At 44.1% G+C, this 21,957-nt stretch overlaps 1 protein-coding gene across 10 annotated transcripts in view; it reads left to right on the plus strand.

Moving 5' to 3' along the window:
- The window catches only part of LOC126982467 (mucin-17-like), a 170,313-nt gene that overhangs the window by 95,364 nt on the left and 52,992 nt on the right, over positions 1 to 21,957 (plus strand). For 4 of the 10 annotated variants that reach the window (XM_050834509.1, XM_050834510.1, XM_050834513.1 and 1 more), the window contains one exon: positions 1,403 to 1,551. Coding sequence is in view for 6 of the 10 variants with exons in the window: in XM_050834507.1 (XP_050690464.1) it covers positions 1,403 to 3,295; positions 3,845 to 3,870 (1,919 nt within the window). In the remaining 4 variants the exon portion in view is untranslated. Of the gene's footprint in view, positions 1 to 1,402; positions 3,296 to 3,844; positions 4,065 to 8,917; positions 9,004 to 16,689; positions 17,685 to 20,639; positions 20,678 to 21,957 lie in introns of those variants that run through there. The other 6 variants (XM_050834508.1, XM_050834511.1, XM_050834506.1 and 3 more) reach the window with 4 other exon arrangements.

Here is a 21,957-nt window from a genome sequence, read left to right on the forward strand (position 1 = left end):
GCAGAGGGACGGTTTTTGGGGGGCCATTGAAGGTAACTGACCTCGGAGCTACAGCTTTAACATTGCCAGATTGTCGCACTCAGCCGATTATATTCCCCGACTTCCTACCCCAAACTGTCTTCTGGGCTCCAATAACAAAACTAATTTATAGTTATTGTTAAAAGAGTTAGATCCTGATGTTTCTTGGCAATAGTTAGGCGTCAGAAACCGGTAAATACTGTGCTCTGAGTACAACAATCTGGCAACGGTGGCTATACGTATTTTCATATTGTTGTAGAAAAAGAATACTCATAATTTTAGTTAGTTTTTGGTTATAAGGATTCTTTACGAAATACAATTACAACGTGACCTCCTCTACCTTAGGGAACGTCCTGAATCCTGGATCGGCCATGGTGATGTTAGGTGTGCCTATTAATGAGCTTGCTCATGTTGGGAGGGTACTTGTGTGATCAGGCCATGGGTGAATTACACACACACACACACACACACACACACACACACACACACACACACACACACACACACACACACACACACACACACACACACACACACACACTGCGCCACTCCGTGGCGCAACTGGTTAGAGCGCTGTGCTGCCAGGCTTCACAGCCTGACAGGGTGGCGGTTCGAGCCCGCTCAGGCCGGATTCTTTCCGTTGACTAGGAGTGGTTACTGTCCCCCCTTGAGCAAGGGGGATGGGGCGTGTGGTGTGTGAGGTCCTGGCAGTACCCAGAGATCGACTATAAAAGAGCACTTACTCATGTCGGGAGGATACCTGCTGGCGATTACGAGTCCAACTCGTGATCAGGCCGTGGTGGTGGTGGTGGTGGTGAATTACACATGTACACTCACATACACGCACATCGCGGCGGGACATGTGTAGACAGACACGAGTACACACACACACACACACACACACACACACACACACACATGTACACGCCACGCGCCTACACACACACACACACACACACACACACACACACACACACACACACACACCAGCGTGTACACATACAGAAGTGCGTACGCACATGTACACACACTCCCGCTGTTACATCAAACTTAGGCAATACCACACGATGCCTTAAAGTTTGTTATTATTGATATTTTCAGCAAAAACAACACACACACACACACACACACACATACACGCACGCGCACTCAAGGTATTTCCCTGGTTTACAGTTGCAACTTTTTTCATATTCCTGTTCCTCATCCTTCCCATGCACTTTTCAGTTTTCCCAGTATATTGAGATGGGACTGAGTGGGGAAGATAGTAGGGGTAAGGCGGAAAGGTAAAAAAAGTGCCCACCTTGTGCCTCTACCTTTACCTTCCTTGCTTGTCGCCGCTAAGCACTGCAGGGTTCCTAATGTCATGCTTTTTTTTCTGTCGCAGATCATCAGAGCAAGATGTGCAGACCCGGCGTCCCGTCCCCCACGTCAGTCTCATCGGTTAACATCGTGCCTTGGCGTTCAACAAGTCTATGTGGTATCAACAGTAACCCTCTGACGCACCACAAAGAGCATGGGAAAGGAAGGCTCCAGCTTCGGCACCACAGTGCGAATGCCGTCCATCACTTGGGTTTCTACTCGGCTAAAATCGACTCCCAACCAAAGTATGAGCAGGACTCTTCCGCCACCAGCAAACGGCCCCAGTGGGCTGCCATTGGTTCCCAGACTAAGGGAAGCCCCAGGGCAGGGGGAGTTGTCTGTTACCGCAGTACAGTCTCCCTAAACCCACAGACCCATTCTCCCTCAAACAACAACCTGGCGTCCCAAATACTGCCATCAGCTTCCCGCGGCAGTGCAAACCTGAGTCCTGATGCAGAAGCAGCCCAATCCCTCCACACCCAGAAAAGACCCCAGCAGTCGCCCACTGTCTGTGCCCAAGGCTCTTTCACCTCATCCAGCGGTCCAGTACCCTGTCAGTTTCCGCGTGAGCTCAAGACATTCACCAGTTCCTTAAGCCCTGCCAGCCCAAGTCTATTCCCTAAAGGCTGTCACCAAGGCACTACTGTTGTTGGAACTTTCAATTTCCAGGACCGTTCGGAAATGCCATCCCTGCTGGCCAGCGGGGAGCCGTTGTCCAGTCTCAGCAATGGTTCCCAGTCGGGGGAGGAAGAAGGTCCCACTTTGTTAGCAACTTTCAACTTCCTAGGCAGTCCCCACCCTGCCCCACCAATGGCTTCGCGCAAGGCCCCAGCAGAGGGTCTGTCTTCCCTCACTGACTCGTTCACCAGCCTTGAGGACGGCAAGCACCTGCTGGCTGTGTTTGACTTTACCAAGCCTGGTACTCAGCGGCCGCCTCCGCCCCTAGCCCTGCGGCCGCCCCCGACTAACACTCAGCGGCCAAAAGTGACCACCACTAAGAAGTCGGACCATCCCCATGTCCAGGGACGTGCCACAACCGCCTCACAGAAGTCCACCCTCGCATCTCCTAATAAGCATGTCCAAAGTCCCCGTCAAAAGCTTGCCTCCTCTTCTCAACAGAAGTCTTCGTTTGCTCATCCAAAAAGTCCTACTGCTGCTAATTCTCAGAAATTTGCTTCACCCCATGTCCCAAAGTCTGTTCCTGCTGCTCCTCAAAAATCTGCTTCTTTTGCTTCTGCAAAACATGTCCCTGCTGCTCCCCAGAAGTCCAAGTTTGTCTCGGAACAGTCTGGGTGCCCAGCAAAGCAGTCTCTGTCACCTTCTACTTTAGAGAGCCAGCGAGCCCGGTCCTCGGCACAGCGTAATGGATCATTGCCCACCACCCCTTGCCAGTTCCAACCCCCCACCAAGCAGCAGACCTCTACCCCCACTCAGCCAGACATGTCTCCACTCCATGCCAACTCATCAACCAATCGGGAATGTGATGGCCGCAAAGTGGATATGGAGGGGAGCAGTGGGACACCCTATCACATCATTGATCGAGAAACAACCCCAAATGACAGCGAGAGAAAAGGCCAGGAGTCTTCTCACAAGAAATTGGCTACAGGATGTGATTCAAAAGCAGGTAATGGAGAAGACTTGACCCGAATTGATGATCACTTCCTCTCTGTTGAACTCCTGTGTATGGAAGATCAGAGACAAAGAGAAGAGGAAGTGGAAGAGGAGAGTGACCATGCTGTCCCACTCGCCTCTGTCTCGAAGCAGTCATCACTAGACAGCATCAGTCAATTTGTGTCACGGCAGTTCGCTGACTGGGATGCCTGCAGTCCCGCCCTCTCCCTCATCCAGTCTGGGGAGTTCTGGAGCACTGATCGCCCCTTCAGCCCTGTCGCCGGCGCTTCCACACATACCCCTGAAGGTGAGATTAGTCTTTCATTCACTGCACCTCACACGTTTACCTTCTGAACCCTCCAGCTGCTCCTCCTTTTTACATTTTTTTAGCCATTTAATTTCAAGCGAACATACGATAAAGACAAAATATGATGGGTGGTAACGTTAACCCGGTAGCAGCAATAAGCCAAATCTTTGGCTTTAGTATGTACCAGTGACGGGCCAAATTTTTGCCATGATATAAACCCCCCAAAATAGATGATGCATAAACTGATCCCAAATGCGTTGATATATATTATGAAACGGATTGCGTGAGTGATGATTTTTTCTCATTTTTCTTGCGTGAAGGGAGTGGCCTTTAAGAAACATGATCCCCGCAGCTACCGGGTTAAAAACATCATAGTGAAGTAATGCCAAGGTGAAATACTTTGAAAGAGTAACACAAATTTCCAAACGAACCAGAATAATAACACTAATGGAACTCAGCTGTTGTAATGTTCTGGAATATTTTGTTTAATGTATAAGTAAATCAAGAGAATGATCGTGTTAATGAATATGACCTTACCCTCTGTTTCAGGTGAGCCTTGTGACCCCAGCAGGTAGGTCACACTGCTGCCTTGGAGGTAAAACAAAGTGTAGTTGTAGTAGAAAAGCAGTGAAAGAAATGTACCAGTATTGCCTTGTATCTGAGAACTGATATTTTATTATTATTGTAAACTTGTTGCACTATTGTTGTCTTTTTCTGTATGTAACTTTGCTTTTGGTTGTATATAATTACATATTTTCTTTGGGAAAAATTGCTCGACTTTGAATTATATGTATAGTCATATGTTAGTCGTTCTGCATGCATCAGTAATGGATCAGTACATTACTACCTTCACCAAGCACCCTCTACCTTACCTCTTGACATTTGTATCTCAAACTAGTCTGACTCATCTTCATTTATTATCTGAATGTCTTGTTTATTTTTTACCTGCTTTCCAGACTAACGAAACATTATCATTTTTTTTCATCACACACACACACACACACACACACACACACACACACACACACAACAGATACCTTATTTATGCCATTATTTCTGTTTAATTCTTTCTGCAATACCAACCTCTCCATAGTATTGTATGATTAAAAGGGCACTATCTCCAGAACATGGAAAAATCCTTTTTATATAATTTTTCAATGCCGATTGATTTGTATCGTATAATCATCAAAAACACTGGGGATTTGTTATAAATTAGGAAATATATCCTATCACCCAAGGGCGGCATATTTAAAGGGACGAATTTATCAGTCAGACGGATGTGTGACAGAATAGGCCCTTTGCTTTACCTTTTGGAATATGCTTGTGATTTCTGGCCGTCCGACGCTGAGCTTGACCGGGAAGCTGTTCAAAAGTGATCGTGTTGGGTGCAAAACTAAATACCTAGAGCTGCACGGCAACTCACTAAGACAAAGGCCGAGTGATCCATGGGGAAGGACATCACATGGGTCTTCACTGTGTTCGGTTGTGTTTTCCCACTCGTGAATATAATTTCTGCCTATTGTCTGTTGCAATACTACAGTATGGATAAGAAAAGACGAGACTCCAATATCTGAAGGGTTGTCGGGAGAAGCTGAGGAAGAAACATGGAAATGCAGGCAAGAGAAAGCCTGTTGGCTCATTACAAGGCTGTCTGCTCTGATTTATGATGATTACACATGATTTAATCTGCTTGACAGCCACTTCGTGCCTGCAGAGCAGATGAAAGTACGTACTTCGGTATTCAATTTGCTCCTGACGCAACGAAATAACGGTCGATTCGATTTTTAAAGGAGTTGATGGTATTCGCATTTACTACTTCTGAAGGAAGATTGTTCCAATGGTGGATGACTCGGTTTGAGAAAAAAACTCCTGCCAGTGTCTGTACTACATCGCCTCACTTGAAGGGGAGCCCAGCGACAGCATCCACCTGTTGCTGGGAATGGCTGCTAGGAAGATCGTGAAAAAGGATATATGTAGAGTAAGCAAGATGGCACCACTGTAAACACTTCCCTGCTCCATAACAGGCTGGAACCGACCACTAGGCCCCACCAAGAAAGCCTACCAGCACCTCAGGCGGAACGTTAAAAAAGGAAGACAGGAAAAGGGGGGGAAAATCAAGAAAAAGAAGACCAAGAAAGTACAAGAGGAGGAACAGAAGATGGCTGAGGAGGGCACCACATGCGAGTCTGGAGATGGGGGAAAGATTACAAACGAGGGGGAAGACGCCCTCTTCTGTCAATATCCTCCCTTCACTGAAGTAACCTTTCTGAGGACCCCCAGTAGTGAGGTAATCCATCTTACCAGCAGAGGCACAAAACTTTAAATAATTACGTCTTGTCTTGTCTTAAAAATTTACCCCTTAATAGGGGGACAGGGCCTTTGGCCGAAAGGCAGCTCTGTAAGGGGGAGCGAGCAATTGAAAACTCGTTACGGGGGTGGGGATGCCTCCGCAGCCGCCACGGATATGAGTAACAGCCGTCGAGCAGCGACGGAGGCACGGGCCCCCCGGGCAGGCACCCAGAAGCAGCCCGTAGCAGGAGCCGGGCGAGCAACTAGGCAGTCTACTACCGGCGGAAGGGCCAGCCAAGTTGCTCGCCCGACGAGGGCTGGCGTGCCACTCTAATTAGGTGTAGTTCCAGTGACGACCCCCTGGGGCAATTGCCACCAAACAAGTACGTACTGGTCAATGTTGAAATAAGGAGGTGGCTGCTATAGCACATATTCACTATATATTCATGAGGAACATGTAGAAATGATAAAAATTCTAAGAAGGAATAAGGATGGTAGAGGCATCCTAAAACTTGAAATGCCCTTATCTCGAAACATGATTTTTTACTTTAAAAAATCATACAGAGTCTAAAAATGAATATTTTTATTTGTACCTTGCTGTGTCTATTGATAATGGAGGGACTAACAAACCATAAAAAAAACTTGTTTCTCACCAGCACATAAAGACATAACAGAAGGAAGTAAATGTGCGGAAAATCACTTTCTAAAAAAAGATATTGTGAAAACAAGTGTCTTGCAACCACATTACTTATGGCATGGGAAATTTTGAAAAATGTTTTATTGTTTTGTTTGGAATGTATTCAAGTATTTACATGCATTATAACTTTCCTTAAGGACAAGTAATAGGGCCACCAGGGCATTTTCCGTGGAAAAATTCGAGTCATGACATCATGCATATTATGACACATTGAAGTAAATTGGTCTGTAATAATATCCCGAAAGTTTCAAGTCATAAATGCAAATACTTTTTTAATGATTTTATTGTTTGTTCTGGAGATCGTCGCCCATCTATCTTCTTCAAATCTCCCTCCATATGTGTCAATCACGTTACTCTTGGCAACATTGTTCTTTCATTACTTTCTTAAAACTTTTCTTGACTAACTTCGATTATACTATTTACTTCCTTACGGTTCTCTCCTGTGTGTGTGTGTGTGTGTGTGTGTGTGTGTGTGTGTGTGTGTTAATAATAAAAATAATAATATAAATAACAATAATAATAGTTATAATAATAATAATAATAATAGGTGGTTTATTTATTGCTTGGCAGCCTTTGGGCGGAAAATCTAAGTGTTTAAGACTTGATGAGTATGTGTGTGTGTGTGTGTGTGAGAGAGAGAGAGAGAGAGAGAGAGAGAGAGAGAGAGAGAGAGGCATGTGGAGAAGGATTATTCTACAACATTATCGACTATTTATATCGTCGAGTGAGGAAAGTTACTCCAGTGCTGTATAATATAGTACGAATCCAGTTTTGAAAGCCATCCATCCAAACACAAAGATATAAAGAAATATTTCTCAAATAATAAGATATTTTTTATTCTTTTCAATTTAATATTAGATAATCATAAATATATACATCAATAAAAAATGTAGAAAAATCAGTAAGCTTTCAAACGATATACGAAAAAATATTTGTGAATGATATTATCCATTGGGGTATATCCCCAATGAAATACCCCCATCCCCTAAAAAAAAGAATTATATATATAAAACTATCGATATTTTTTTTTGTTTCAGTACATGAATTTCCCGCACCCCGTATATCGTACCGAGCCCGTAAGCGAGACCCCGAAGTGAAGGGATCATTTAATCACCATAAGTGGTGTGACAAGAAATCTATAGTCGTACCATTCATGTAGGAATTGTAATTGCGCCGCTTTCCTCTTCATACCGAGGGTACATTGCAGTAAGGCAAGATTGCTGCCCGCTTTCCGTAAATCAAAATTATAACTCCCCAGTTTGCATCTTTATATGATGATGAACAGAATCTACAGAATGACGGAAAGTGGATCCAATCCCAAAATTTAAACTCAGAATGTTTAAGTTGAAATCTGGAAGCAGCAACTAATGCATGCATGTGTGTGTGTGTGTGTGTGTGTGTGTGTGTGTGTGCTGAAACTTTTTTTTATGTGCGCATTCATGAAGCTAGTGAGCTTGATTCTTTTTCTACATTTGTTTTATTGTAGCTTAAAGCTATGTATATAGGTTTACAGATGGCATATGCAGGTGCAGAAGGTTGTGCTATATGTGTGCGCGGGCGTCAGCGGGTATGTGTGTGTGTGTGTGTGTGTATCCAACAGTGGTACCTCCCCTGTCCTTACCAGGGTAATGAGCTAGGCCCCAGACGTCTTTTTTTTTCCAAAAGACTTAAGCAATACAGGCGATCGAGAAAGATATCAGAAACAAGAGGTAGTTAAGAAAACTTGAAGGGAAGAGGGAAGGGGAGAAAATTAAGGGTGAAAGGGAGAGAACTGAAGCTGAACAAGGCGGAAATAGAAGAAGGGAAGAGGGAAGGGGAGAAAATTAAGGGTGAAAGGGAGAGAACTGAAGCTGAACAAGGCGGAAATAGAAGAAGGGAAGAGGGAAGGGGAGAAAATTAAGGGTGAAAGGGAGAGAACTGTGAAGCTGAACAAGGCGGAAATAAAAGAAGGGAAGAGGGAAGGGGAGAAAATTAAGGGTGAAAGGGAGAGAACTGTGAAGCTGAACAAGGCGGAAATAGAAGAACAGACCTGTGAAGGTAAACAAGGCGGATGTATGCCAAGCGAAGGGCGATGGGAAGAGGTGATGCCACCCACGACCCGAGGCTGGATGCGTCACCGACTTTGTGGGCAAAATGGAGAGTGGTGGGCGTTACTAGGCAGCGGCTTTGGCACAATATTTACTACGTCTTATGTATACCAGAATTATTAGTAGTTATTTACGCGCGCGCGCTTGTGTGTGTGTGTGTGTGTGTGTGAGGGAAATTTATTTGTGTGTGTATTGTTGACCTTGGCTTCAGCATGCCAGAGGGTGCGTGAGGGAGGGTCAGTTTGGCACCCGTTCAGGTTCTTTTTAAGCGCTGTTTCTCATCATGGCACGCTCATCACAGGCAGCATTGGCAGTGGCGGCTTTTGCATAGTATCTCCCCGTAATGCCTCAGTGGTGGTGTATTCATATAGAGAAGAGCAGCAGCAGGCAGGCATCACGTATCACTGAGGGGCGGGCAGGCATACGGGGGGTGGCCGCCGGCTACGCAGGAGGGAAGTCAGGTGCCAAATCGTGGGCGCCCTCAGGGTTTCCCAGTATCTTCCTCCTCGTACCCACCCCAGCCCTCCCTCGCCCCCTCACCCCTGCCCCATCGGACCCCTCTCTGGCACCCGTTCTCTCCAAAACACTCAGTTCGCTCGCCGTCTCCCTTTCGTTAGGTGTGCGTTTGTGTGAGGGTCAGATAAACGTGTGATCGTAGACCTGCAGTGCCTTTCTCCTAGTGTTTTGTGGGTGGGTGGGGAGTGACTTGAAACGGAGAGGAGTAGAAGTAGTAGTAGGAGGAGGAGAAGGTGGTGGAGGCTGTGCACATGCGAGACCAGACTATTGGAGACTTCATAATTTTGTAGATATATGAAAGAGGAAGGCTGACTAGCGCCCCTCTTGAACAATCGCTATGGGAGTCTCAGAGGTGGTGGTGTACCCTACCTTTCCCTCACGCCACTGTTCCCTTCATCTTTCTCCTCCTTTCATTCTTATATTTTGTCTTGGGGGCTGGGTGGCTCTGTGGGGACATAGGTCGGTATTATAAGACACCCTCGCTTCTAACATCAGCTATTTCTAAAGGTCAAAGAGGGGGTCAGTCGGGTTCTAATGAGTGTTTCTTTAGGTTAACGGTACAGAGGAAGAGTCACACTACCACCAGGGTCATACAACTACTCCTGTAAATGCCCGCTTTCGCTTCTAACATCAGCTATTTTTAAAGATCAAAGGGGGTTATTTGGGTTCTGATGAGTGTTTCTTTAGGTTAACGGTACAGAGGAAGGGTCAAACTACCACCAGGGTCATACAACTACTACTGTAAATGCCCGCTTTCGCTTCTAACATCAGCTATTTCTAAAGGTCAAAGAGGGGGTCAGTCGGGTTCTAATGAGTGTTTCTTTAGGTTAACGGTACAGAGGAAGGGTCACACTACCACCAGGGTCATACAACTACTACTGTAAATGCCTGCTTTCGCTTCTAATATCAGCTATTTCTAAAGGTCAAAGAGGGGGTCAGTCGGGTTCTAATGAGTGTTTCTTTAGGTTAACGGTACAGAGGAAGAGTCGAACTACCATCAGGGTCATTAAACTACCCCTGGAAATGCCCACATCTCCCACGAAAGCCTTGTCAAGTATGTGTTTTTGGGCGGCGAAATGTCTTATAATACGACCCAGTCTCCTTATATATTCTTGTGCATCCTTGTGTGTGCGGCTTGCGACTGAAAGGTTGTAGCCACTTCTTGGTGACATTGCTCGGAGGAATTTTTTAATCATCTTTTTAATTCTTTCTGTCTCAACACTTTGCACTCCTTCCCAGTCACTACCAGTCACTCTTTTCTCCCCTCTGGCCGTGTTTGTCTTCCCTCCTCTCCCCCACCCATGCCTCACTTTTCCCTACTAGTGTCACTTGTTTGTTCTTGCACACGGAGAGGCACCACATTGCTACTGCTGCACCTGCTCCTGCTGTTGTGAGAGGTGATCTGCATGAATCCGCCTCTCTTACCTCTCTCCCTTCTCTTATTTTTATTCTCTCTCTCTCTCTCTCTCTCTCTCTCTCTCTCTCTCTCTCTCTCTCTCTCTCTCTCTCTCTCTCTCTCTCTCTCTCTCTCCTGAAGCCTTACCATCTTACATCGCTCCTTCCGCTTCTTGGAAATTCGGCTAAATGTCACTTTTACATTGGTTGACGAATTGCTATTTTTATTTATTAATTTATTTATTCAATACCCGTAGCGTATCAGCAGAGATTCGGGTCTTAACATCATTTCACATGGAAATATTCGCACCTCAAATCCGTGTCAGGACAGAGCTGATAAATGTTGATTTTCTACTAATGACGAACTGTTGCTGTGAACAAGTCCATTTCGAAGATATTTTATGGGAATTGTTTCGCGACGTAACGAAGAATGTGAAATCCGGAAGAAAATGAGGTTAGGATAAAGAGCGTCTCCAAGCCTCCTTTTGAATGACCGTCAGTGAACAGTTGCTTCTGAAGTGCAGCAAAGGTTAATTCTGTTTGAAGAGTATTGCTGTTTGTAATAAGGAATGTCGCGTTACTGACTTTCCCCAAAACACACGGAGCCCTGCTAGCGCGCTCGGCTCCCAACCAAGAGGTCCTATAGTCTTCCATATATGTCGAGGCCGGTCTGGCGTAGGCTCCCGCGGGTCCTTTCCTCCCCTCTGCTCTACCACACAGTCCCGACACCTATCTCTTCCTCTCATATGTAAGCTATGGGTAACATATGAGAGGAAAAAATAGGTGTTGGGACTGTGTGGCAGAGCAGAGGGGAGGAAAGGACCCGCGGGAGCCTACGCCAAAACGGACTCGACAATTTGGCTTCACTTTAGGTTCGCTTCCCGAAAGTAGTGCAGGCGGCTGGGCAGGCAATCCTCTTTAAAACCCGTCCGCTGCGATTGGCACGGATTTCGCCTTCACTGGTAGCCTGGTGACATATGCTCCCAAGTCCTTCTGTGCCTCTGTGGTGGGTAGTGGAGTGTTTCCCCATGTGGTATTGGAATGCTGGATTTCCCCTCCCAAGATGCATGACCTCACATTTTTCTTCACTAAATTGGAGCAGTCACTTTTTGTTCCACTTCTGTTGCTTGGTAATGTCTTCTTGTAGGAAATCCGCATCCAAGGGGTCAATCCTTGCCCCTGTCCAGTGCCTACCCACCTGGTGTCAGTTTGGGGTTGTGTCTCGCCTCCCGGGTGTATGTAGGTATGAGGTGAGGTTCCAGCCGTATAGATCCCTCGCTTGAGCTCCAAGTTCTTTCGAGGAGGGTATATTGCCTGGCGACCGCGAATGCAGCGAATGATCAGACCACAGTGAATAGCACAAACCCCCCCCCCCTCTCTCTCTCTCAACAACAACAATCTCTCTCTCTCTCTCTCTCTCTCTCTCTCTCTCTCTCTCTCTCTCTCTCTCTCTGCTGAAATCTCCATCTTATGAATTTTCTGTGTTCAGCTTTTTTTTCTTTCATCCTCTTTCACAGACCCGCCTGATGAACAAGCCCACAACTTTGCTAACCTCAGTGCTATAGGGCAGTTTGTAATTATTTCCACCGGTTATCGGCGTCTCTTGGGATGTGTGCAGGTGTTTACATCTAGTGCACACCTCTCCCTATCTTGCCCTTAATCGAGAAAAAATTGATACGCGTCTTTCTCCTTCTAGTGGGCGGATCCAAGAGTTGCTACTAACGAAATAAATTATAGCATAAACATTGTCGCAGGACGAACTGGCAGAGTTTTTTTCTAAAATCAGTTAGCGAACATTCTCTTCGAGAGTAGTCTTCCTGGAAGGGGAAAAAGTCATCTCTAAATTCGGATGGAAGTTCCCTCCCCTGCGAGCGAGCGCACGTGTGTGTGTGTGTGTGTGTGTGAGAGAGAGAGAGAGAGAGAGAGAGAGAGAGAGATTTACATAGAAAATCAGACCACACAGACCCCATGGTCCAGACTTGGTGGTCTGTCCTTAAACCTAAGTGATTTTACATTAATCAGAAGACTCCAAAACGTTGCATTTCTACTCTAGTTGATATTAAGTTGAAGGAAGTGACGGTCGAGCTTATTTTTGAAGGAGTCAATCGTGTTACACTGGACCACTGATGATGGGAGCTTATTCCATTCTCGCACTACAACGTTGGTGAAGAAAAATTTGGTGCAGTCTGAATTTACTTGTCTACATCTGAGTTTTACGCCATTGTTCCTCGTGCGCAAAGTGTCATCGATCATAAACAATGTTGATCTGTCTACATTCGTGAAACCATTAAGTATTTTAAAACATTCGATCAGTTTTCCTCGGAGGCGACGTTTCTCAAGAGAGAACATGTTAAGGGTAGAAAGCCTTTCTTCGTAGGATTTGTTGCGCAAGGAAGGGATAATTTTCGTTGCCCGACGCTGAACACCTTCTAATTTAGCAATATCCTTTGCATGGTGGGGAGACCAAAACTGTACCGCATATTCCAAGTGGGGTCTGACTAAACTGTTGTAGAGCGGGAGTATTACATCTTTATTCTTAAATAAAAAGTTTCTTTTAATGAAGCCCAACATTCTGTTCGCTTTATTTGCTGCATCGATGCATTGCTGTGAGAATTTGAGGTTTGACGCGATTTTGACCCCCAAGTCCTTGACGCATTGAACGCTTTTGAGTTTAACGCCGCGAGAGAGAGAGAGAGAGAGAGAGAGAGAGAGAGAGAGTGTGTGTGTGTGTGTGTGTGTGTGTGTGTGTGTGTGTGTGTGTGTGTGTGTGTGTGTCACTTGCCGGATCGGCAGGAAGAAAAGGAAAGCAAGAAAATAAAAAGGCTGCACGGTGTCACCCGTGCAGGCGATTAGCTGCTGTGCATAATGAAGACGTACGTTCTGAAACAGACAGACTGATAGAGAACGACTGGCAAATAGACTATTGATATACAAACAAAAATAAACAAATACGTGCTCGCGTGGGAGGGAACTATATGATAATAAATTATGCCTGCAGTATATCCAAGCACACACACACACACACACACACACACACACACACACACACACACACACACATATTTATATATCCCGCCCCCACCCCCATACACCTGCAAGCAAGGGAAGGAACATTGGCTTCAGAATGCACACACACACACACACACACACACACACACACACACACACACACACACACACACACACACACACACACCTGCTCGCGTGGGAAGGAGTATATACAATGGTTTCAGTATATTCAAGTGCTCGCACACCCAAACCCACGCGTGTAGTTCACCACGGTTTGACGTTATGTGTGTGTGTGTGTGTGTGTGTGTGTGTGTGTGTGTGTGTGTGTTTATATATTATGCACGGCAAATGATCCTCTGTATGTTTGCCGCCAGGGACTTTAACCATTTTACTGCATTTCTTTTCTTGTTGTCCTCTCTGCCTTTTCTGCTTGTGGACTTCTTTGCATTTGGCACTCTGCCGCCCCAATGCATCCTTGCACGCCAGATATCAATTGGCTGTTTCTTCTGAATGTCACTGTTGGAGGCGGGGATTCAGAAGAACTACAGGATGGGGAAGAGTGTGAGGCAGGAAGAAAACGAGGAGAGGAAGGACTGCCAACAACTCTTCCCTGCCACCTTTTCGTCACACGTGCAGGAGGGACGGAAGAGTTGGTTTTATTGTCTCCTCCAAAATCTATATATACCAAGTCTAGTCACTCTGCCTTCAAAACTGCAACCAGCACGCGCAGGGGGCGGGTTGAGGCGGAGCAGCGGGATGACGTCACATGGAGCCACCCCCCAAAAAAAACCGCCAGTTCAGGGGTGAATAAAGTTGGGGCGTGTGTGCTCTTTGTATGTACATTCTCGCCTTCTTTCACCGCGCGTTCAGGCAAGCCACTGACGAAAATTATGCCTTTTTTATTGTGCTATGCGTGACTGTAATTCTAATGCCTACAAACGGCGGTGTGGGGTGTGAGAGAGGTCATGTTGAACTGATTGATTTAAATTAGTCCGCCTTTCTTCGTTTTCTCTAAATCCCTGTTTCTACATTCTCTAGTTTGGCTCCAAGCAACGTCACGCATAAGCCACGCCTCTGCCGTGTCTCCTCCCACAAAGCTGCGTATGACTTGACTTGGTATATATAGACTTTGGTCTCCTCCATAAAGTCTTCCTGTCCGTCCTCCCATCCCCTCGCTTTCTTTATTTTTCTCTCTCTTCTTCATCCTTTTTCCTTTTGTTCATTTTCTCCTCTTCCTGTCTTTTTCCTCTTTCTCCATTTCTTTATTTACTCTTGTTATTTATTTTTCTGTTAACGGCCCCCCCCCCCACTCTCTCTCTCTATCTCTCTCTCTCTCTCTCTCTCTCTCTCTCTCTCTCTCTCTCTCTCTCTCTCTCTCTCTCTCTCTCTCTCTCTCTCTCTCTCTCTCTCTCTCTCTCTCTCTCCTCTCTCTCTCTCTCTCTCTCTCTCTCTCTCTCTCTCTCTCTCCTCTCTCTCTCTCTCTCTCTCTCTCTCTCTCTCTCTCCTCTCTCTCTCTCAATTCTCTCTCATCATCAATGCATCGATGCAGCAAATAAAGAACAGAGATTACAAAGCTTTGAGCTTCATTTTATTCAAAAATTTTTTGTTCAAGCCGCTCTACAATAGTAGTTAGAGTCACCCCACTTGGAATATGCGGTACAGTTTTTGGTCCTCTCACTAAAGGACATTATGCTAAATTAGGTGTTCAGCGTCGGGCAACAAAGCAAAATTATCCTTCCTTCCACAAATCCTACCAAGGAAAGGAAAGGCCACCACCCTTAATTCTCTTCTCTCTGAGAACGTCGCCCTCGAAAAAAACTGATCGAATGTTTTAAAATACTTGATGGTTTCACGAATGTAGACAGAACAAAATTGTTTATGGTCGATGACACTTTGCGAACGAGGAACAATAGCATAAAACTCAAATGTAGACAAGTAAATTCAGACTGCACCAAATTTTTCTTCACCAGCGTTGTAGTGTGAGAATGGAATAAGCCCCCACCGTCAGTGGTCCAGTGTAACACGATTGACTCCTTTAAAAACAAGCTCGACCGTCACTTCCTTGAACTTAATATTAACTAGAGTAGAAAAGCAACGTTTTGGAGCCATCTGATTAGTGTAGATTCACTTAGGTTTAAGGACAGACCACCTAGTCTGGACCATGGGGTCTGTGTGGTCTGATTTTCTATATAATTCTATGTATTTTTTTTCTCTCTCTCTCTCTCTCTCTCTCTCTCTCTCTCTCTCTCTCTCTCTCTCTCTCTCTCTCTCTCTCTCTCTCTCTCTCTCTCTCTCTCTCTCTCTCTCTCTCTCTCTCTCAACGCTCTGCAACGTTTTGGAGCCATCTGATTAATGTAGAATCACTTAGGTTTAAGGACAGGCCACCTAGTCTGGACCATGGGGTCTGTGTGGTCTGATTTTCTATATAAATCTATGTAAATTCTCTCTCTCTCTCTCTCTCTCTCTCTCTCTCTCTCTCTCTCTCTCTCTCTCTCTCTCTCTCTCTCTCTCTCTCTCTCTCTCTCAGACACCCACTCACCCACACCCACAACCACTACCACTATTTCTGAATCGTGAGTCATCCTCTTTTAAACATACCAGGTTCTCCTCACACTTTTATCTCGTATATTTTTTAAAAGTTTATTCATTGTTTTCTATTTCTCATTTTGTTTTGTTTTTCATTTCTCTTCCTCCTTCTTTCCCCCCTCCTCCTCCTTAACCCTCATTTGTCACCTTTTCTCCATTAATAATATTTTCTTGCACGCCTTTTTTGTGAATAGTATATATCTTCACAAGTTAAAAAGTTATTAGAAACATAAGTATATATAATCGACGGATGCTGGACAATTTCTTATTTTTCGTATTGATTTGTTTACGTATATCTTTTGTTGCTGTATGTTTCTTTTATCAGTACCTTTGTATTTCAGTAAAGTTTTTCAGTTTGTACATTTAGCGAGTGATCAAATTTTTTTAATGTTTGATTTTTCATTAATGCTGAAGTCAAATAAAGTGAAATAAAGAACAGTTGTGGATCATGGATATATTTCTCCAGTCTGGTGCTCCGGGTGGGGTAAGATTTTGTGCCCTAAACTTATTCCTGCTTTGTATGGTAACTTGTCAGACTTTGATTATTTTAATGGATTTAGTTATTTGCTTGTTTCTTCGCCTGATAATCCCGTTCATTTTGGAGTCACTGCTTTTTTTCTCGCACTCTTGCACAACGATAATTGGGAGGAGATTATTGGGAGAGAGAGAGAGAGAGAGAGAGAGAGAGAGAGAGAGAGAGAGAGAGAGAATATGCAACTTTTTTCTTCCCCATACCACTGCCGACTGATAGACTAGTTACGCTGTGTTATGATATTCTCTAACCCTCTGTGACGCTTCTTTGTTATGGTTCACAGCATTGTGTAAGAAAATATACGCCTTTTAAACTTAAGGGCATCCCTCACTAGGCCCTCTGAAGTGCCGTATTCAGAGCGGCGCCTGTGACGGGCAGCGCTTGCCAGCTCCCGGTGCATCTTCAGTGTGTGTGTGTGTGTGTGTGTGTGTGTGTGCAGCACCATGGTGGGCCAACTCATGGTGGAGGACGAATACACTATCAATGTCAAGCTGCGGCGGCCCTTGGGTGAGGGGCGCTGCCTCGCGCCTCCCACCCTCACCTTCAGCGCGGACTCCCCCGCCCTTACCCTCACGCCTCCCCCTGACGCCGCCTTCAAGGACCTTCGAGCCACTAGAACGATTAACGGGGCGCCCGCCATAACAGTGGGCACGCAGGGACGCCGCCCCGAGCTCTACCCCGGCCAGTATAGTTTGCCGGCGCCAGGCGAGTCTTGCCATGTCGGGCCGCCTCTCCCTCCCCAAGTCCTGGTAGGCCGCGTACCACTGCCCCTTGTGCAAGTTTATTCACACGACAACGATCTTGTGGCCACCAACACGTTCATGGTGCCGCGAGACCGCGCTCCAAGCCCGCCACCCCAACCCCATGCCGGTCAGCTGGCCATTGACTGCCCCACCAGTGCTGCGGGCACTCTCTTTGTGCCCCGCATCCCTGCCCACTGCAAATCTGATTGCGGCGTTCTGTACGTGCCGCCCGTTGAGGAACGTCAGCTGCGAGGACAGCTTCGGGAAGAGATTCCAACGCGAGGCAACTCCCGCCGGCGGTGCCTTCAGGGGATGGAGGGACAGCTCGTGCCTTATACTGAACGAGAAGCAGCATCACGTGCCGCGGCGCGCGCTCTGCTCAGTAATGTGCTGACCCCACGCATGGACGCCGAGTATCTCTCCTGCCCACGGTCCTCCGCCACCGACCTCCACCTTTCTAGTGACGGAGTCAGCCTGAGCCTGGGTCGACCGCGCGCCCTCACCTGGGGAGGACACGACTCCACTCTCGCCAAAGGTACGCCTTGCTCGGCCTGTATCCGTGTGTTCGAGTGTGGCGTGTGATACAGCTGGTGTTGTTCGTGCTGCTCCTGGTGTTGCTGGTGTTGCTGATGGTGATGGTGATGATACTGCTGCTGTTTTCCGTCTCGGTCGCACTTTGTCATCTGCTTCAAAAAAACAATCGGTTCATTTTACCACTTCCTATTCTAACCTTGAAACTTTTTTGTATATCTGCTTGATAACCTTTCTACCCTTTTTCAAATTAGATTTTAAAATTATATGATTACCGTTAGTAACCTTCCATATCCACTTCCCAGTTGTACTAATACTGTGTGTTCATCTTGATTCTAATAATGAACCAGGGAAAAGGTGTTCAAGGCAATTTCTCTCTCTCTCTCTCTCTCTCTCTCTCTCTCTCTCTCTCTCTCTCTCTCTCTCTCTCTCTCTCTCTCTCTCTCTCTCTCTCTCTCTCTCTCTCTCTCTCTCTCTCTCTCTCTCTATATATATATATATATATATATATATATATATATATATATATAAACTTTATTTATTTAAATCTTAAAATAAACAATAAAAAAGTTTGAAATCCTGGCATAAATGAAATAAATAATTATTTTGACATGTAAGCAACACCAAGATCAGAAGGAAGGAAAAATAGATACCGAAAGGCAAAGACGAAAGAGTTTGACCAGGCAGGGTGTCAGCACGGGAGCACAATTTTTAAGGAGAATAAGAGACACTCCATCGGGTCCATAAGCCTTCTGAGGACTGAAACCAGAGAGGGCATAGAAAACATAATTCTTAAAAATTTTATAACAGGCATAGTAGAGTTAGAGGGGGAATGAATTGGAGGAATTTAATCAGAATCGTCCAGAGTGGAATTTTCAGAGAAAGTCTGACCGAAGAGTTTAGCTGTAGAGACATGTGACAGCAGTGTTGCCATCAGGACTAAGTAGAGGTAGGAAAGATAGAAAAGTAAAATTGTTATATTTTTGGCTAGGTACCAGAAGTCTGGAAGAATTAGAAAAAAGTAAGGTTCTGGCATTTTCTATTAATGAAAGTTTTTGTTGTGTCGAAAAATTAATACGTGTATGGTATTGAACCAGCTGCTCTAGATCATTGAGGAGAGCAATGTTGTAGGTTTGTTCACCAAGCTGATATGTGAAAGAGGATGAAAGCCAAAGATGGTGGTGGGCATTTAAACCTCTTAAGATGGAGATTCCAACGAAGGGAGAGTGAGTCTAGATGTGCTCCACTTTAGAATTCAAATAGTCAAGGAATTTTACATGGTTAGCAGAGTTCGGCGAGAGATAAGCAGCACAGATATATTTGGTAATAGAATTATATGTAAGTCTGAGCCAGACGGTTGAAAATTCTGAAGAATCAAAGTCGTGGGGACGAGAGCAAGTGGTATCATTGCATACACAGGCGCAGCATCCAGCTTTGGATTGAAATTTACAACAGAGATAGTAGGAAGGAACAAAGTAGAGATGACAGTAGCCTCAGAAACAGGTGTTTTGGTGGAAGAGTAAGGTTTAGAGAAGAGATGGGATTCCACAGAATGAAAATTAGAGCTAAGGCGGCGAATGTTGCAGACGCTGAAGAAAAATAGTTGAAAGAGCTATCAAGACACCTTTTTCGGTCAAGACTGTTAGAAGTTAGGTCCGATCTGGGAAATTTATGATCCACTACCCAGATGGGGACTCCGAAGCAAAATGACACCTTTCCATTATAACTCGAAATGTAAACCCACCTTTACTTTACATATGGTGGACAACTCTGAAGAGTCAAGGTTGTGGGCACGAGATCAAGTGATATCGTTGCGTACATTGACGTTTCATCCAGCCTTGGATTGAAATTAAGGATAGAGATAATAGTCACTAAGAGAGTAGAGATTACTGTCAGTAGCATCAAGAATATGTGTTTCGGTTAGGAAGAGAATGTGATGTCTAGGAGAGGAGAGGTGGTGTTCTACAGAATGAAAATTAGAGCGAAGACCACTAATGATACAGACGCCGATGAAGAAAATGTTTGAAGAGCTATCAGGACACCTCTTACGGTCGGCACTCGAAAGTGGGGCTCGACTTTGGGACATCTGGGAACCTCGGGAATCTGAGGCGGGTTGTGAAAATCTTTCCATTTAAAGTTTTTTTTATGTAATTTGAGGATATGGTGTTTGTCACGTGAATGTAGTTACGTAAAGAAGGTAAGAGAATTTGTCATTAGAGCGTGCTGAACTACTCTCTGGTGTTAATCTAAGTCTATATACACCAAGTCAAGTCATACGCAGGTTTGTGGGAGGAGACACGGCCGAGGCGTGGTTGATGCGTGACACTGCTTGGAGCCAAACTAGAGAATGTAGAAACAGGGATTTAGAGAAAACGAAGAAAGGCGGACTAATTTAAATCAATCACTTCAGCATGCCCTCCCTCACACCCCACACCACCGTTTGTAGTCATTGAAATTACAGTCACGCAATAGCACAATAAAAAGACATATTTTTTCGTCAGTGGCTTGCCTGAACGCGCTGTGAAAGAAGGCGAGAATGCACATCCAGAGTGCACATACGGCCCCAACTTTAGTCACCCCTGAACTGGCGGGTATTTTTTTTTTTTTTTTAGCTTCAAGTGACGTCATCCCGCTGCTCCGCCCCAAAACCGCCTCCTGCGCGTACCGGTCGCAGTTTTGAAGCAGAGTGACTTGACTTGGTATATATAGACTTAGGTGTTAATAAGACAATAAAGAGACGGGAAGTTTGGACACGAGAGAGTATTTCACAGGCTTGCAACATTCCCTTACCTCCCGCATATGCCTCACCTGGAGTGGCTTTGTCTCGTTTTGGAAGGTGTATACTTCCTATTCCCCGTGACATGACTGCATGGTGATGATGTATCTTTATTTGACAATCTGATATTTTCGTTATCTGTCCTATAAAGTTCTAATCTTTTCTTTGTTTGTTTGTTTGCAGGTAAGGGACCTTCTGCAAGTCTGTTGACTTTGAGAGGGGTGAGTACAGACTGATTGCACATTTTCTTTTTTCTTTTTTATTCTAATGATGATGATAAGGATGACAATAATAATAATAATAATAATAATAATAATAATAATAATAATAATAATAATAATAATAATAATAATAATAATAATAATAATAATATTATTATTAATAATAATAATAATAATAATAATAATAATAATAATAATAATAATAATAATAATAATAATAATAATAATAATAATAATGATAATAGAAATGATATTAATAATAAAAATAATAATAATAATAATAATAATAATAGTAATAATAATAATAATAATAATAATAATAATAATAATAATAATAATAATAATAATAACGATAATAATAATAATAATAATAATGATAATAATAATAATAATAATAATAATAATAATAATAATAATAATAATAATAATAATAATATCAATAACAATAATAATAATAATAATAATAATAATAATAATAATAATAATAATAATAATAATAATAACGATAGTAATTGTAATAATAATAATAATAATAATAATAATAATAATAATAATAATAATAATAATAATAATAATAATAATAATAATAATAATAATAATATAAAAATAATAACACTATAAGGTTGGAACTGCTTTATCAGTATCATTTTCTTAGCCATATCACGTCACTTAAAAAAAGATTTTTAGTCATTTTCTCAATAATTCATGACTTCTGCCAACTAATTGACCGAATGTCCCAAAAATGTCGCCAAAAAATTCTTGGAGCGTGGGAGCAGACTTGTCAAATGCAGAAGTCGCTGGGTTGTCGTGGCCCAGAGTCGACACAGTGTGAACGTGGCTTTACTGACAGTCTTCTATCTCTTAAATTCCGCCGCAATGTTGTTTCTCTTTCTATCTTTTATCGATATTTTCATGCTGACTGTTTCTGAATTTGTTATCTTCATGCCTTCCCTCCTCTCGCGGCCCCGCTGCACTCGACTTTCTACTCTAGCTCATCTCTGTCCTGTCCAAATCCCTTATGCAAGAGTTATCCAGCATCTTCATTCTTTCATTCCTTACACTGATAAACTGTGGTACAGTCTTCCTTCGCCTGTATTTCCCCCTGCCTACGACTTGACCTTAAACAGAAGAGTATCGAGACACTTCTCCCGATATTGACCTTTCTTTTAGCCACTCTTCTAAACTTTTATATGGCACTTATTAGCGGGCTTTTTTTTCCCAATTAATTTTTTTTTTCCCATGAGCTGCTTCCTTTGCTGAAAAAAGAAGTATTAGTTGTA

This window comes from Eriocheir sinensis, chromosome 51 (assembly GCF_024679095.1).
Source record: "Eriocheir sinensis breed Jianghai 21 chromosome 51, ASM2467909v1, whole genome shotgun sequence".
Lineage (NCBI taxonomy): Eukaryota > Metazoa > Arthropoda > Malacostraca > Decapoda > Varunidae > Eriocheir > Eriocheir sinensis.